This window comes from Miscanthus floridulus, chromosome 13 (assembly GCF_019320115.1).
Source record: "Miscanthus floridulus cultivar M001 chromosome 13, ASM1932011v1, whole genome shotgun sequence".
Taxonomy (NCBI): domain Eukaryota; kingdom Viridiplantae; phylum Streptophyta; class Magnoliopsida; order Poales; family Poaceae; genus Miscanthus; species Miscanthus floridulus.
In genome coordinates, this window is record NC_089592.1 from 68,806,502 (window position 1) to 68,821,171 (window position 14,670).

Consider the following 14,670-nt stretch of genomic DNA (forward strand, 5'->3'; position numbering starts at 1 on the left):
GAATCTGGTCACTTGGGTTTCACAGAAGCAAAGAGTGGTTGCCCTTTCATCATGTGAGGCGGAGTATATTGCAAGTGCAGGTGCCGCCTGTCAAGGTGTTTGGCTCAGTCGTCTCTTGGGTGAACTACTTGGTGTTCAGGCTCCAAAAATAAGTCTCCTAGTTGATAACAAATCGGCCATAGCTCTGAGCAAAAATCCAGTTCATCATGAACGTAGCAAGCACATAGATACAAGGTATCATTTTGTCAGAGATTGTGTTGATGATGGCAGCATTGATATTGATCATGTGAGCACGCAAAAATCAGTTGGCTGATATCCTGACAAAGGCACTTGGGAAGGTTAGGTTCATCGAGCTGAGGCAGCAGCTGGGAGCGGTGGATGTGCAGCGGGATTAAGGGGGTGAAATGTTGAGCTAATCCCGTGCACGTTCTTGCATTAGCATTCATGTAATTCAGTTGTAGTGCATGTTTGTTTTACCATTTTTAGCTAGCTGCATGTGTCCTAGCGGTGTACAAGCCAGAACCGTGCTGCGTTCACGGTGCGGCCAGTAGTGATCATCGCCATGTCGCGCATGAAGAGCATTCCCACGCCTTAGGTGGGCACGATGCAGCGTGAGCGCGCATGGCGGGGCGATTGTGGGTCCTTGGACTGTGTAAACACCGAGAATAAAAGGGAACGAAAACAACCAGAAAAGCTGCAACGATTGTCAGCGCCATTTCCTCGCGTTCGGTTGAGATCCACACAATTCACGTGCGTGAGAGAGAGCGCGACGTCGTGTGTTCCAGAGCGAGTCTTGCGTCGTTGCCGATCCTCGTCGAGCTGCAATTCCGGCAGCCGGCGACAACAATCCATGGGTCGAGCCAAATGTTGATCGAATTTCCATCACCGACACACCATATTAATCCGTCCTTTAAAGCTTTGATTCCCCGCAATATGCTTCTCCACGTATATGAAATTCCAGGAGCCTCCTTTGCATCCAGCAGGTCACAATTCCGATAATACTTGGCTTTGAGCGAGCACCTGGCCGCATAGAGAGTCTGGAGTCATGAGCAGCCTCCAGCCTTGCCTAGCCAGCATGGCCAAGTTGAAAAGGTGCAGATCACGGAAGCCCAAACCTCCTTCCTCCTTTCTTCTACACATAGTATCCCAGGACAGCCAATGCATTTTATTCTCATTTTCTTGTTGTGACCACAAATATCGGCAAATCATCGTGCTGATCTCATCACATAATGTTTTCGTCAGGTCAAAACATGACATCGCATATGTAGGAATAGCCTTAGCAACAGCCTTAATTAGAATTTCTTTGCCTGCTTTAGAGAGAAGTTTTTCTTTCCACCCTTGTATTCTCTTCCACACCCTATCCTTCAGATAAGCAAAAGTTCTTGATCTCGATCGGCCCATATATACAGGGAGACCCAAGTACTTTTCATTCCTCGCTTCTGTGGATATATTCAGGATGGACAGCATATCACTTTGTCTCTGTCATCTGTATTCTTGCTGAACATAATAGAGGATTTATCCTTGTTGATAGTCTGCCCGGAGCACTCTTCATACACAGCTAAAACATTTTGCAGATGACATGCACTTCGTTCATTAGCTTTCAAAAGTAGCAATGAGTCACCTGCAAACAATAGATGATTAATACTCGGTGCTTCAGCACATACACGCACCCCTTCCAATTCCCCTCTTTCCTCGGCATGATTCAACAGAGATGAAAAACCTTCCGCACAGATCAAGAACAAATAGGGAGATATTGTGTCCCCTTGTCTTAATCCACGTTCAGGTACAATTTCCTCTGTAAGATCGCCGTTAATCTTGACTTTATATGAGACGGATGTCACACACCTCATCACTGTGTTGACCTAAGTCTCATGAAAGCCCATTCTCAACATCATTCTCCTCAGAAAAGACCACTCAACACGGTCGTAGGCCTTACTCATATCCAGCTTAATAGCTGCATAACCTTCTTTGGCTGCTCTCTTATTTTGCAAAAAAAAATGAGTGATCTCATAAGCCAGAAGGACACAACTTGGTTGACCGAGGACAAGCGTTGGTTTGGTTGGTCTGCTTCCTAGGTGTGGGAGCTGAGAGCTGAGCGACCGCTCGCGGGTTTGATCCCTGGCTAGGATGAACTCGCGTGCCTCGCCGGGGATTTTTTCTCCCTAAGGGAACTGGGTGGGTGTTCGAGTAGCATGTGTGCGTGTTATATAGGTGTCAGGGACGGAGCTAGAGTAGATTTGGGGGTGCGCTAGCCTTGTGGGTGCATAGATTTTTGTGGGTGCATATATAATGAAAAATTGGACATGATCACTGTTCTTTTTTTATTTTTTGTGGGTGCGGCCGCACAGTGAACATGGATCCGCCATCCAATACGAGTCTTACATGATATGCCAGTGCTCCTGGCAGTATTAAAATAACAACTTGGTTGACTATACGGTGTCCTTCGAGTCGATTGGGCGCCACGTGATGACAATCAAAATCAAAACATCCACAATAGTTTTATGTGGATACACCAAGCGTCCGCCAAGCCGCGCACGTCTCATATTTGGAGACGTAACATAAGATTCTAGGCTGTGCTGAAACACAAGTTAGTGGGCTAGTTTGATTAAAATGGTCGAAATGCACAGTCTTTTATTTGTGTTTCGGAGTGAGCTAGAGAAGTCAGTCAGCAATACTTTGTGTGGCTATACCTACCCGGTATAAGAACCGAACTAACTGTTGAATAACCAAGTCGTCATGGTCCAAGTACATTTTCAGAGTCCTAGTCACTAGTCAAAGCATTATATGTCTGCGCCGGAAGAATATATGGAACTTCGAAACAAAGTTTCTGAGTAATGGCATTTTTCTTTCATAGTTTCATGTAAGAGGTTACGCATTTTTTAAACAAATACAAGAAGTCAATACGTGACGCTTTGACCCTGAAACTACATAGAAGGATCCAAGGGCCATGCTCTCTTGCAGTATTGCTTCTGTGCACCAGATATAGCTTGAGATTTGAGAAGTCAAAGTAACTAATTCTCTACTTTTAACTTTATCAAAGTGAGTAACACTTTATGTGCCTATATATCTATGGGGTAAGAACCGAACTGCTAGTGCTACATGTCCAAGTTATGTGGTTTCAAGAAAGTCGCAGCTTTCATAGTCAAAGCAACATGGAAACAATATTTGTACGTAGCGCCTGTCTCTTTCATTCAACTGTCAGGAGCTCTTATTTATTAAGAGACACAAGCGTTATAAATTTGTACATAAATTTAGGGGATCATAGATAATAAAATTACATTGCATATTTTCACTACTACGTATAAGATTTGTAGGGGCAACTAGAAAGTCTATATAGAGGCCTCTACTCTTCTGTCCCTACAAATCAACGACCTGTAGAGGCGGTTTTATAGCCACCTTTACAAATTGATTTATAGATAGACGGATGCGCGTCTCATTAATTTTGTAGAGGCAGCCGGCAATAACAACCGTTTCTAGAAATCAAGTTCATGAGCCGGCCTCTATAAATCTTTTTTTTTGGAAATCATAAATTAGACAAAAAATAGTAAAAAAATATAACTCTAGAAAGGAACCACCGGCCACATACACAAGGCTGCGAGGGTTGGAACCCACAACCTTAGGCCTAAGGCCTCACGTGTAGTTCCCCTGACCACTCCACGCTAAAAAAGTCATTTGTGCCTAAAGAGCATAAACATTCCCCTCGTATACAGCCGATTTAGAGATGAGTATTTGGGACCACAACTGAATTCAAATGAAAAAGGTTTCAACTCAAATTTGTAGATATCGTTGAGTAGTACAACTTTGGTTTTGGTTGTTTCGAGGTCGTTCAGAAAAATTTGAATTTTAAATGTGAAAAATTTAAACATAATTTTTCTCAGATAAATAATTTCAAATAATAAGGTTGTCAACCAAGTTGTAGAACTCTTCAAGATTTACAATTTTGGTTTTGGCCATTTCTTATCTAAGGTCGTTTGGGAAATTCAAATTTTACTGTGCCGCATCTATTTCTTAGAGACGACTCTACATCCAGCCGCCTCTACAAATCAATTTTTAGAGACAGCTCTATATGACTATATCTAGTTGTCTCTAAAGATAGTGGCATTTGTAGAGACAACTGAAAATAGCAGACATCCCTACAAATGCATTTCTAGAGGTGGCTCATTTCGAGAATGTTTTTACCTCTATTAAAAAAGGAGCCGTATCTAGAAATCATATATGTAGTAGTGTTTTCTATCTCTACTTTGTTTATATTATATAACACAATACTTATCTTGTCCTACGATAGATTTTTTTAGGGTCAACGGGGGAGGCGTTCCCCACCTGATTTTATATATTGGCCCAAAATGGACCGTTATATAATTTTACAAGGCATTTTGTACAACAGCCCAGCGCAAGGGCGAGATTGTGGCATATCCACTAATAAGAAAGAACAACAATTGCCCTAGTATAAGGGTGAATGGTGGCACACCCACAAAAACAAAGAGAAAAAACCACAGCACCAAGGCTCGACAACTCTTCAACGATGCCTCCAGGGAGGTGAATGACGTGAGAGCGTAATCATCGTTAGCCAAGCAAAAGCTTAGCAAGGCTTTCGCCCGAGTCATGTGCCAAGGAGAGCCATGAATGATCAGGAGCATGCAAGAGGTTCTTCAATGATGCCTTCAAGAAGGAAGTCCATCGTCGCTGGCCCAGCCGTCGACAGAATATCGTCGGCAATCCTCCGAGAGGTATCCCACGAAGGTAGATTAATCGGCAGAGAGGCGTGTAATCAAGAACAAGAAGGCAACAGAGATACACGAGTTAGACAGGTTCAGGCCGTCAGTATGACGTAATACCCTACTCCTGTGGTCCGTTGGATTGTATTGGCTATCTATGATATTGCGTAAGTTTGGAGGAGGTCCCTGCCCGCCTTATATAGTCCGGAAGGCAGGGTTATAAGTTGGTTAGATCTGAGAGATAACCGAAAAGTAATAACAGATTACAGGAATCATGGAATCATATGTATCCTAACAGATCTTGTAGTATCTTCAGGATATCTTCCTGGTGTCTTGCGGGAGACGCCGAGCAGCGTTGTGCCCCACAAGGCTTCATCTTGTGGGCTGGGCCGCCCCTAGGGGCGCAACCCATGTGGTATGCCGTGGGTATCTAGGGTCGTACCCCCCACAGCTAGTCCCCGAGCGCCTTGTATCCGTTGTGCAACGTCGTCTTAAGCTTATCCGAGCAGGTGCGAACAAAGTCGAGCATTCAAACTCATGGTCCGACCACCGTGATGAGTTACCGAGCAGTTCTGAGCCATCATCGAGCAGCGTGAACCGTCGCCAAGCAGCGTGAACCGTCGTCGAGCAGTGTGTACCGTCGCCGAGCAGCGTGAACCGTCGCCAAGCAGTGTGAACCAAGTATGACTTGCCATAAGGATGTAAGGAGCTCAAGTTCAAAATCTGAAAATTCTTCCACTTAGAAGAAGTGTAGCCACTTAGACTCCGTTAATAAGGAGGGTAAATCAAGAAATAAGTAATATATTCACTGTAAGGTGAAGTGTAGCCACTTAGTCCTCGAGCCTGCTGGAAGATGAAGAATGAATCTTGTAGCAGGGTCAAAGAAAAGAACTCTGAAAGCTTGCTGACGTCATCTGACATACGTGTATCAAGACCCCACATGTGCTGCCCAAGATTAGCACCCTGATCCGAACAACATATAGCAGCTTGATAGCACACCGATGAGACGTAGAAAAATCTGACCACCAAGGGAGTCCTCAGCTTAGCTGGCGATGCTTGCATGAAGAATCCGAACACCGAGGAGTCCCCGGTGTAGCTAGCGATGTCCAAGCATCGAGGAGTCTCCGGTGTAGCTGGCGATGTTCGCAAGGGGAAGTGGGGTGAAGTGTGCCCACTTAGTCCCCGAGCACGAAGAATCTGAGCGCTAAGGAGTCCCTGTCGTAGCTGGCGATGTCCGAGCACCGAGGAGTCTCAGACGTAGCTGGCGATGAAACACGAGCGACGAATAGTCCGGTCAACTGGTCGGTGGCGAAGTGAGCATTCAGTAGAAGCGATCGACGAACAGTCCAATCAACTAGTCGGCGATGAAGTCCATGAACCTAACGGTCCGACCAGTTGATCGGTGGAGAAGTCCGATCACAGGTGGTCCGATCACTAGGACGATGATCCTGCAATACAAATATGTAGAACGGATAGTACATGATGTAAAAATATATGAACTTCAGAGAAAAATCTGCAATGGCGATGAAATAGCGTATACAGCTCAGCAATCAGTTGGTGTGAAGATGTATTTATATTTAATATAAACCGCCCGACCAGTTAGTGTGTAGCTGAGTCTCCAGCCCTAGCTAGCCCGTTAACCATAACGCGGAGCGCAGAGCCCGTGTGGGTGTAGGAAGAGCAAAGCGTCGTTAAGGAGCTGCTGCCGACCACCCATAACGCAGAGGGCAGACGCTCGTGCACGTGTAGGAAGGAGCCAGAGACATGGCCATCTCTAGGGACATCCGAGCATCAACATAACTGTTCGAGGATTTGCCTTAGACTTAGCTGTATGTCATTTTTAAGATAGTATACATGAAAGAAAATCGTTTGGAGAGCAAACATGGAGAAAATAGCTCGGAGAAACATTACGACGATATATGGAGATGGAAGAATATTTAGAAAAATATTAAAGCGTGACTTAGCTTTAGACAGAACGTCTGGTCGGCGACATATGACGTTATCTGGTCGGCGTTGATGAAATTGCCCGGCCCTCGAGCTTTCCGAACTGTCGTCATGGCGGCGGTCGCGGTTGTCACGGCGCCGTTCTTCACGACGATCATCATTGTGACGCAGCAGGTGGTCGGAGTAAGTAGTCCGGACGATGTCGTCCTTATATTAGTGATCAGCCTTAGGAGATTCGAGGAGATCATTGACTGGTCAGAGAAACGATGTTGTATGTCGGAGTAGACGGGGCATGGCTGAAGCGTGCTTGATGCGTGCGTTGCCTTCATAGTCGTCGTTGGAGTAGATAAATCCATGGCCTTAATGCTGAGTACATGCATGAATACATACAACGACTCTTGATTGCTTGCATGCCGGATTGGGTCATGTCGTGAAGACGTCGGACTCTTGTCGTAGCAGAGGCAATCAGCGCGGAAGCCGAAGCCCCCGTCGTGTCTGAGTTGGAGTCGAACCCAATCGTCAAAGACAGATTTAGCAGGGTCTAGTAGTCGGACGTGGTTCGGATGACCTGTTCATGCGTGTATATACCCATATACGCCTTGGCCTTGCTTGCTTGTGAAAGCTATAGTTAGCTTGCATGATGACGTAGATCATGAACCCATGCATGCAAGCTGGAATTAGCTAGCACGCCTTTAAGATTTTGAATGCTCCTTTGTTTACTGGATGGATGATTCTGGAATCATCGGTTGGTGGCGTACCACGTGATGATGCATACCGCCCCGTGCCGGATGCTGCAATCTCCAGGTGAGGACGCGGTGGATACTGAGCCGGAACCCGTCGCAGCGTTGGATGTAGGAGCAGAGGGATGCCGTGAACACCATGTGTCACATCCGCCGCTGGCTGCAGCCGAACGCCACCGCCATGATGATCCGAGCCACCACGAACGACGTCGTTGGTAAAGAAATTTCCATCTGGTTCGCCAGAGATCAGCACGCACAACCCCTACCTGGCGCGCCAACTGTCGATAGAATATCGTCGGTAGTCCTCCAAAGGGTATCCCACGAAGGTAGATTGATCGACAGAGAGACGTGTAATCAAGAACAAGAAGGCAACAGAGACACACGAGTTAGACAGGTTCAGACCGTCAGTATGACATAATACCTACTCCTGTGGTCTGTTGGATTGTATTGGCTATCGTATGATATTGCGTGAGTTCGGAGGGGGTCTCTGCCCGCCTTATATAGTCCGGGAGGTAGGGTTACAAGTCGGTTAGATCTGAGAGATAACTGGAAAGTAATAACAGATTACATGAATCATGGGATCATACGTATCCTAACAGATCTCATAGTATCTTTAGGATATCTTCCCAGTGTCTTGCGGGAGACGCCGAGCAACGTCGTGCCCTGCAAGGCTTCATCTTATAGGCTGGTCTGCTCCTAAGGGTGCAGCCCATATGGTCTGCCATGGGTATCCGGGTCGTACCCTTAGCCATAAGCTTTCACGCAGAACCTTCACAAGAGCTCTCGCATATGAGGCAACAAATGGCATTGTTGGGTCATCTGGCTCCGGAGCTGACGCCCCGACGCTGCCACCATGCTATCCCCGCCGCTGCAGGGACATGTATGGCACCACCGCCGTTTTGCTGAGATAGCGCTCTACCCTCCCCGACGGGAAGCACAGGGGGAGGGTGCCTGCACACACGCATGTTTAGAAGAAACTGCTGCCAGAGCACCATCTGTGCCCCAGGGACGAGTGGACAGCAGCGGTTCCACCAGATCTGGACTCAAGGTCGCCAGATCCGGTGCAAGGACACCATGGTCACGTAGCCTCACCGCCAGCAAGCCCACGGCCAAACCACGCGTGCCTAGGGCCTTGCACACGCACAAGAAGTAGAGGCACTGGCTAACAGAGCATCACCACCAAAACTGACCGAGGGGGGCGGTGAAACCGAGCAGGACCATACGCACAGAAGCCCGCCGGCCTAGCTGGGAACGAGGAGGGGGCTCGGGGACGCGCCTTCCCATGCCTGCCGAAGGCCGGCAGATGTAGGGCTAGGGCCAGGGGAGAGCTGCGCCGACCGGTCCAACAAGCTGTCGGGTGCCGCAGGCTGAAAGCGTGCAGTACGCGGCCGCTTGGCCTCCCTTCCACCCGATCCGGCCGCCACTGGCCCCGGCCGTCCGGTCCTAGGCCTCCGCTGGCTAGCCTCGGTTGCCGTTGGCAGAGCGCGCGCGGGGCCGCCAGATCCAGCCGGCAAAGGCCCGCCACAAGCCAGATCCGGCGAGAAGGAACATCACCAGCCAAGCAGAGTCGCCGGTAGAAGGGAAGCACGGGGATGGCGACGGGAGGAGGTGAGAGGGGCGAGGAGGCTGCGGCGGCTGCCTTTTTTAGCAGTGCAAATGTGGGCCGCCGCCACCACACGCCAGAGGAGCGGCGACGGCGGCCGGATGGGCGGCCCCAAGGGGCCTACGGCGGCGGCAACGGTTGCCACACCCCCCCCCCCCCCCCCCGAGTCGGCTAGAGAGACGACGCGGGGGTCTCTCCTTTCGGAAAGTCAGGTTTCACTCAATTCGTCTCCGCTACAATAGATCTTAGTTATTAATTACTATGTATACATTTTCTTCTCCATTTATAGTTCCCCTTGTACCGCATCTAGATATATTTTTTAGAAAATGGAAGAAACTTCCACGTGACCGCATAAAGCGTTTACATTATTGTATAGTTTCAGCGTCATTGTTGAAGAATCAGAACAACAAGAAATGCAAAAGTTATGTATGACAGAGCTATTAATAAATTTTCATTTGTGAGGGGCGAACAACTCCAACACAGTGGTTAATAAGTAGAAAATTAGAGACCACTGCATTATTGTCGATATAGATTAGAGTGTATCGAATTGATCGCCAAGATGTATCTTATATCTTTAAGAATTTTTAGGACGTTGATACTTTATTAAACCTATGCTTTTTTTCCTATAATCTTCCGTTCAAAAAAGAGAATTGAAAGTTTGAAACACATGCATGAAACCCCAAGTCCTGAAGTGCGTAATACCAACCTCTCACTCTTGTCACCACGTGGCTAAACAAGTGTTCAAATACCAACCTCACTCTTGTCACCACGTGGCTAATTAAATGGGCAAGGGAAACTAATAACCTTTCAGTCTCACTATCATAGATCAACTGATACTTCCACTCGCCCTCCGATGAGGATAACCTGCTGCCCTCCTTTAAGAACCATGCTCTGGGTTCTATACATCATATTGGCGTCCATGTTCTGCATGATATGTGGCTGCATCCTTGAGGAGAGAATTGCTGCTCATGGGAAAGAGTCCGATGCAACAACAGCACAAGAGTGTTAGATCTCAACTTTTCCAAAATCAAGGTGAACTCAACCACCGGCGGTGGATGTTGGAATCTGAACATGGCGATTTTTTCCGTATTTAATGAGCTCCATCTGCTGGATTTGTCTTACAATCAGGCTTGTTTACAAAGTTTTGATGGTAACCACCTCTTGTCCATGTAACTATTTTTTTCTTCTCTTCGAGTGATTTTACCAAATCAGCATATTTATAATTAATTTATGCCGAAATTCCTCAGGGCTTCAAGGGTTAACTAAGCTTCGCTATCTCAACCTCAGTGACAACAATTTGATGGGGAGTGTTGATGTCTTCAGATATCTCGGCAAGTTAGTTTCTCTTGAAGTCATAAATCTTGACAGAAACAGCATGAGTGGTGCTCTTCAGGATACAGGTATAGTAGCACTATGACTTCACCTTTCTGCTGTTTGTACTTATTTAACGGTATGCATAAATGATGCTAGATTTCAGAAACTTGAAGAACTTGAGACAACTGCATTTAAGATCCAATCAATTGAATGGAAGCATCCCAGGATCCTTATTTGAGCTCCCACTACTTGAATACTTGGATCTTTCAAGAAGCCTCCTTCAAGGACACATACCTATAACTTCAGCTTCAAATATGTCTTCGTCACTTCAGACTCTCAAGTTATCAGATAATTATCTAAATGGGACGTTTGATTTCTTCTGGCTAAGAAGCTGCACTATGCTCAACACAGTAAGCTTGAGCCGAAACCCCAATTTGGCTATTGATGTGAAGTTCCATGGACAAGTGCCTCTATTTCAACTAAGAGTACTCATGTTATCTGGGTGTGGCCTTGACAACACCATCATTACAGGACCAAATTTCCTTGCCACACAGCATCATCTGGAAATTCTTGATTTGTCTAACAACAACTTGTCAGGAAGCATCCCCAATTGGATCTTTACAGATAAAGCAACGTTAACTTATCTGAATATTGCAAGAAACTCACTTGTTGGATCATTGGGTTCAATGTGGCAGCATAAATCTGTACTCCGAGTCATCAATATATCTTTGAACTGTTTCAGTGGACAGCTGCCAACCAATATCAGCTTAGTGTTTCCGGGTCTAGTTGTTTTAGATGCTTCTCATAACTTCATTAATGGAAGTATACCACCATCACTATGTGACAGGATGGAGATTCTAGACCTGTCGAGCAACAAACTTTCAGGAAAAGTGCCAAGTTGCTTATTCACCAACTATCCGCCACAAGTACTGAAACTGTCCAGCAATAATCTTGGGGGTCTGATATTTGGAGGGGCTAGCAATTTGTCTATTGGAAGGGCAATGTATCTTGACAGCAATAATTTCGAAGGAACTCTCTCTAGCAATCTGTCGGGTAATCTAAATGTTCTTGATCTGCATCATAACAAATTGTCAGGGCAACTCAATGCTTCATTTTGGCACCTTTCTTCATTGCAAGTTTTGAATGTTGCTAGCAATAGATTAACTGGTGAAATTGACCATGCTATTTGCAAATTAACTAATATGCAGCTTCTGGATATGTCAGAGAACAACTTCTCAGGGTCTACACCAAACTGTATCGGCACATTACCACTTACTTTTCTGATCTTGTCTCGGAACTCGCTCTCAGTTTACCCGACTTATTTTCTCAATAGCTCCTATATTGCAGCTCTGGATCTAAGATATAATCAGTACGTCGGAGATCTTGACTGGGTACCGTCTCTTCATTGGATAAAGTTACTTTTGTTAGGTGGAAATAGGTTTGAGGGCTGGATTTCTGCAAATCTTTGTCATCTCCGACATTTGAATATAATTGACTTCTCAAACAACAAACTATTGGGTTCATTGCCACCATGTATTGGTGACATTTCATTTGGACGTGGTCCATACGACACACAAGCTCTGTTCTCAATCTACGACTCAATTGCCAATGTAGACGAGTTGGCTAACATAGATGATCCATCATTTATGCTTACACATTCTCTACTAAAGGGAGTGTTCGTGTATACAGTTCAAGTTTTCTCGATCGGATGTTTGGCATTGACCTATCTGCAAACATGCTATCAGGAGAGATTCCTTTAGAGATAGGAAACTTGAGTAACATCAAGTCCCTGAATTTGTCAAACAATTTTTTTACCGGACAAATCCCAGCCACCTTTGCAAACATGAGTGCAATTGAAAGCCTGGACTTGTCCCACAATGGTTTGAATGGAGAAATACCATGGGAGTTAACTCAGTTGTGGTCACTGGAGGTATTCTCAGTGTCGTACAACAACTTGTCAGGATGCATGCCATGGTCAGGTCAGTTTAGCACATTCAGCACGGAGAGTTACATTGGCAACATCAACCTTCACAATTTATCCAAGGGGGGGTTGTGCGTCTCCAATAGTCCAATTCCAGCCTGGTAAAAGAGGAAGATGTGGGCGCATCTTATCAGGGGAATCCGGTGCTTTACACGATGAGCGCAACATCATTTGTGTTGGCGTTCTTTGCCACTGTTTCAATATTGTTACCTGTAATTCTACAACAGTAATCCGTGTCTTCAGCTTCTTCAGAGATAGGAGTAAGTCAGTGTTACTTAGATATTTTCTAGACTTATCTCCTACAAAGTATATCAGGATGTCCATCATGTGTAACCTCGGTATATATTATGAAACCAGAGGCCGCCGCAGTACGTGTGCCGTGCTTCCCCTTTTTCCTTTAACCTTTTCGGATCTGGTTTATAGTCTTATTTGTTCCATATTAATAATATCAAAAAATTAATTGCACGTACCGTACAACAACTTTATATCCTCTTATCACTTTGGTCTAACAACTTGCAAAATGTGCAACCGGATTCATCAATTTGTCATATATATGGACCAAAACAAATCAGAATTTTCAGATGGAACCGACCATTTTGCCCATCTGTGATAGTCTAGGATAACTCAGCTATCACGGGTAACCATTTTTCAATTGATTACAACTCTATACAAACATTTAAAATACAAAAATATGACTATACACTTGTTTTGAGTATAGTCTCTTTTTGAATAAATCAAAAAAGGAATCCCCGAAGATTCTAAGTGTTGTAGCGAAGCTTGGTGAACTCCATTCTGCGGGCAACCTTGAGTCCAAACGATACCACCTACCATTCTCAACATATCTACAAGTCTGGGAATTCTGCATACTGCTAGAAGTATGCATGGCATAGTTAGCTTTAGCTCCAATGAACTTTGTGCAAAAGAAAACAAGGGGATCTTAATAGTCCTAACATTTGGGTGTAAGTTTACATCCTTAGCGCACAAGAAGCAATTATATAAAAAGTACAAGTAGTATGTCAAACTCCACCCATTTCTCCACCTCAACTAGCCAAAGCTCAAGATGATGTACAACATTGTTTTTTAAAAGGTCTGAGAACATATTGTTCGGACATATATTAATAAGAAAAGAATTGACTAAGGGAATTTGGGTCCGAAAACCATACAACATACAACCAATACTTATAGACTACACCATGCAGCACTACCTACAACTATAGCAGAGTCGCGGCGCCTGCGAACCTTGCATAGTGATGTCCCCTTGCTCCCGCGAGGCGTTATCGGCCATTCCGGGCAAGGGATTATGCCCAAGGGTGTGACACAACACAACAAGGGGAACATGTGGCCTCTCTACACCAAGGAAGAAATGGAGGAGCAGGACCCAATGTCAATCTCTCCTAGGATGGCTTCTCTCTCGTTGGCGTACAATGGACGCTAAGCGGAGTCGGACCGGGAGGGTACAACGGCAACATATAGCTCTGATGGCCTGATCCGGATCTCTACAGGCGCTGTTAGAGACGGTTCAAGCACTGTCGACCGTGACCACGAAGGAGGAAACGTTGGACACCCCAACGACCCCAAGACTAGGAAGGAGAAACCCTAAAGCATCCTTGGTAGCAGCCAAGGAAACTACGGGATTGAAATCCTTGTACTCTCCTTGCCCTCTGCGATATAAGGCAGGGCAGGGACCTCTTGAGAAGGGGACAATGAACCCTAGATCAAAACTAGCTTAGCACTCTTCTACCCCCTCTCTCTCTTTGTAAGAACTCGCTTGCTAAATGTAGGGCTCTGAAGCCCAAACCGGGATAAAAACCCATTTGTGCCTTGAGTGTTAACCACCGAATTCCCACACATCACCCACTAATCGACCGCTAATTACTGGTCGCGGTTACAAACCCACGCAAAAATGCATTCAACACTAACGTATGTTGCCTTCATGATGGTTGCATCTCATGTTTTTGTTGTGGGATGTTTTTAAAATAACCTTAAACATTGATTATAGAATGTTTTGGGCATTTTTCTAGTTTTTTATTGATATTTTATTCCCTTTTTTGGAGCTAAATCTATTTTCTACAAGCTTCTCGACATATTTTCATCATTCCTAGATATCTTTTTTGCTTTCTCATGTCTCGATCTATCTCTAGGATTTTCTCAAAATTTTGGATACTTAGATCACATTTTCATGGTTTCAAAACCTTATTAAGTGTTTTCTAAAAAAATTAAAATTAAAAAAATGGTAAAACCATCCTGAAAATCAATTCTAACCTGACAGCAGGGAAGTAACTTAAATGATTTTAAGAGCTGAGGAAGACGGTTTGTCCAATTTTTTAGGGAAAAAAACTGTACTATGATGATTTTTTTTACTGTTTCGTCACA

The 14,670-nt window shown here is 45.2% G+C and overlaps 1 protein-coding gene across 1 annotated transcript; it reads left to right on the top strand.

The window, feature by feature from the left end:
- The first annotated feature begins 6,770 nt into the window (after positions 1-6,770).
- On the top strand, positions 6,771-12,527 carry LOC136499970 (receptor-like protein 8). The gene is given in 6 exon segments (XM_066495440.1): positions 6,771-6,842; positions 10,035-10,152; positions 10,250-10,402; positions 10,473-11,963; positions 11,966-12,372; positions 12,408-12,527. Coding segments are annotated over 6 exon segments (2,361 nt in total).
- The last annotated feature ends 2,143 nt before the right edge of the window (positions 12,528-14,670 follow it).